We start from the raw sequence: 3,447 nt of genomic DNA, 5'->3' as shown, positions 1-3,447 counted from the left end.
CCCCGTACCACTACCACCACCTGGGAAGCCCAATGATGACAAACAACCCTCATATCCTGAAGAGAAATTAAAGTTTTATATTAATTTAAAAAACCCTTATTTTAATCATAAACATTCTTAGAAGATTTATTAATAAAATCCCTAAACTAGAAATAGACTAAATGTCCATCAGTTTGTTGAATGTCCATATAGCAAATTGTGTTATATCCATACAATGAAATAGCACCCAGCAATTCCATAAAACTTATATATAATTATAATTATTAAATAACTATAATCTATAATTATGATAATCATTTCATATAACTGATATATATTATAATTATATACATATATAAAATATTTGATATACATATATATAATATTTGTATTATATATTATATATATATATAAAAGATGCTTACTCCTTGGAAGGAAAGTTATGACCAACCTAGATAGCATATTCAAAAGCAGAGACATTACTTTGCCAACAAAGGTTCGTCTAGTCAAGGCTATGGTTTATCCTGTGGTCATGTATGGATGTGAGAGTTGGACTGTGAAGAAGGCTGAGCACTGAAGAATTGATGCTTTTGAACTGTGGTGTTGGAGAAGACTCTTGAGAGTCCCTTGGACTGCAAGGAGATCGAACCAGTCCATTTTGAAGGAGATCAGCCCTGGGATTTCTTTGGAAGGAATGATGCTAAAGCTGAAACTCCAGTACTTTGGCCACCTCATGCAAAGAGTTGACTCATTGGAAAAGACTCTGATGCTGGGAAGGATTGGGGGCAGGAGGAGAAGGGGACGACAGAGGATGAAATGGCTGTATGGCATCACTGACTCGATGGACTTGAGTCTGAGTGAACTCCGGGAGTTGGTGATGGACAGGGAGGCCTCACGTGCTGTGATTCATGGGGTCGCAAAGAGTCAGACATGACTGAGCGACTGATCTGATCTGATCTGATCTGATAATTACATAGAAGAATCATAAAGGCAATATGATAAGTGAAAATAGCCTGACTCAGAAGAGTACCTATTATATGGTTTCATTTAAAGGAATTCCTAGAAAAGGCAAAGCTAAAGTGATAAAAACCATGTCAGCTGCCAGTAGCTAGGTCTAGGATATGGATAAGAAACTTAATTTAAAAGGACACAAGGAAACTTTTCAAGATGGTGTAAATGTTCTATATGGTGACTGTTGTTGTTTCACAATTATATACTGTTATAAAATTCATTGAACAACACACTTGAAAAAGGTGAAATTTATTAATGGAATCATACTTTACACACGTGAATTTGAAAAAAACTAATTGTAATAGAAGAAATGAAAAGTAATTGGCCATAAAATCTATGCTTAAGGACATACAGAAAAGCTGTGCTTTTAATGTTTAACATAATGATATTTCTAAATTTTCACTTGGGCTTTCACAATGCCACTCATTGGTGTTGAACATTTTTAAAAAATATAAATGAGTCAATTAAGATGAAATGGTAACTTAGATGAACACATGCCAATGTTTTCTGTGGAAAAATAGGGCTGAGAGAAAATGAGGAGGGTATGAGACAAAGGGACATAGAGAAAGACAGAGAAAAGAGGCAAGAAATCTACAAATCTATAAAAGGAAAGAGGGACTAAAAAGAGTGGATTTATAAGGGAAGAAAACAAAGATAGGTGAAAATGACAATGTAGAATAGACACAATCAGAATGGGATGAAGGAGGAAATGGAAGGCTCATAAATTAAAAATGTACTCACAATTCCCATCTTCATCTCCTGATTTCAAACATGTATATATTCAATTATACTTTCAACAAATATCTATGAAGCACCTACTATGTGTTGGATACAGCTGAATGTACAGATGATACGTTAATAAATTAAACAAAAATCTCTCCTTTTAATTAATATTTTAGTGGGAAAGAAAAATCTATTTTCATAATTTTGGGAAAGTATTTAAAACTTCTCTACTGACCTAGAAGGAGAGGCTATTTCTTGGGGCTATCCCTCGAGCCATGTATGTGCATGTGCACACACACACACACACACACACACACACACACAAAGGAGATCAGTGTTAAGGTACTAAAGGTTGATAAATAACCAAAGGCAGGAATGTGGGAAGAACTATGTGGGAATCATCTGCTGATTCATGCATGAAGGGATTCTACACATTAATTAATCACAGCCCCATCTTCCCTGGGTTCACTGCCTTTGCAAAGTATGGTCTTCCTGAGGGCTGCCTTAACTTCACGGTTTCTCAGGCAGTAAATGATAGGGTTGAGGAGTGGGACAATGACAGTGTAGAGCATAGACACCATTTTGTTGGAATTATAGGCATACATAAGCTTAGGGCGGGCATAAGTGAAAAGGGTGGTGGAATAGAAGAGAATTACAACTGCTAGGTGAGAAGCACAGGTGGAAAATGCCTTGTGGCGTCCCTGAGAAGAAGGGATCCTGAGAACGGTGGTGAGAATGGTGGCGTAAGATGCCACTACTACACAAAGGGGAACAGCAATGACCATGAGGGCCAAGAAGAAATCCACTAGTTCAGCTTGTGAGGAGTCCTCACAGGAAATATTGAGGAGTGGGGAAATATCACAAAAGTAGTGATTGATACGAGGCGTGCCACAGTAGTAAAGTCGGGCTATGAAAACTATCTTAATCATGGCAGTCATGAGTCCACAGAACCAGCATCCTGCAGCCAGTGTACCACAAAGCTGGTTGGTCATGATGAGTGGGTACCGTAGTGGGTTACAAATGGCTACATAGCGGTCAAAGGCCATTGCAGCAAGGAGGATGTACTCAGTGCAGACAAAGGTCACAAAGAAGTAAAGCTGAGTCATGCAACCATTGAAGGAAATTGTCTTGTCATGACTGAGGAAGTCTATCTGCATCTTGGGGCTGATGACGGTGACATACCACATCTCCAGGAAAGAGAGGTTGCTCAGAAAGAAGTACATGGGCTTGTGCAACTGTCCATCACTATAAATGACGAGGATGATTAAAAAGTTCTCTACAAGTGTCAGAAGGTAAATTGCCAGGAAAACAAAGAAGAGGAGTAGCTGGAAGGCTGACCATGTTGGAAATCCCAGAAGAACAAAATGTGTTGTCACTGTATGGTTATCTACTTCCAGAACCTTGGTAATCATAACTGGCTGTGAACATAGACAAAATCAGTTCCTTCCATGTCCCAAGCACCAACCTACAGTTTTTGACTGTAGAGCCCGCTGCCTGGAAACTCATCACAGTAGAAGCTCTCTGGCCTTTATATCTTTACTTTCTTCCAAATTATGATTAGAGAACCAAAACTTTTCAGCCAAAATGTACTTTCATGAGTTCATGCTTTATTATTTTTTTTTTTCAAATTAATCTGAGAATGCATCCAACGTCACACAGAAGTGGAGTCTGAACCTCCTAACTCTCAGCTTTATCCTTTCCCAATACATCACTTAGATGTAGTGGGAGGATGTT

The 3,447-nt window shown here is 38.2% G+C and overlaps 1 protein-coding gene across 1 annotated transcript; it reads right to left on the bottom strand.

Annotated features, from left to right (window-relative positions):
• Positions 1–2,051: 2,051 nt before the first annotated feature.
• LOC133245269 (olfactory receptor 6Y1) lies at positions 2,052–3,125 on the bottom strand. The gene has a single exon (XM_061413206.1). It carries the CDS (start codon positions 3,123–3,125, stop codon positions 2,148–2,150), a length of 978 nt encoding a protein of 325 aa, XP_061269190.1. The 3' UTR covers positions 2,052–2,147.
• Positions 3,126–3,447: the final 322 nt, after the last annotated feature.

The sequence above is a fragment of the Bos javanicus genome, chromosome 3 (genome assembly GCF_032452875.1).
Source record: "Bos javanicus breed banteng chromosome 3, ARS-OSU_banteng_1.0, whole genome shotgun sequence".
In the NCBI taxonomy this organism is placed as follows: Eukaryota; Metazoa; Chordata; class Mammalia; order Artiodactyla; family Bovidae; genus Bos; species Bos javanicus.
This window is presented reverse-complemented; position numbering and strand designations above follow the sequence as displayed.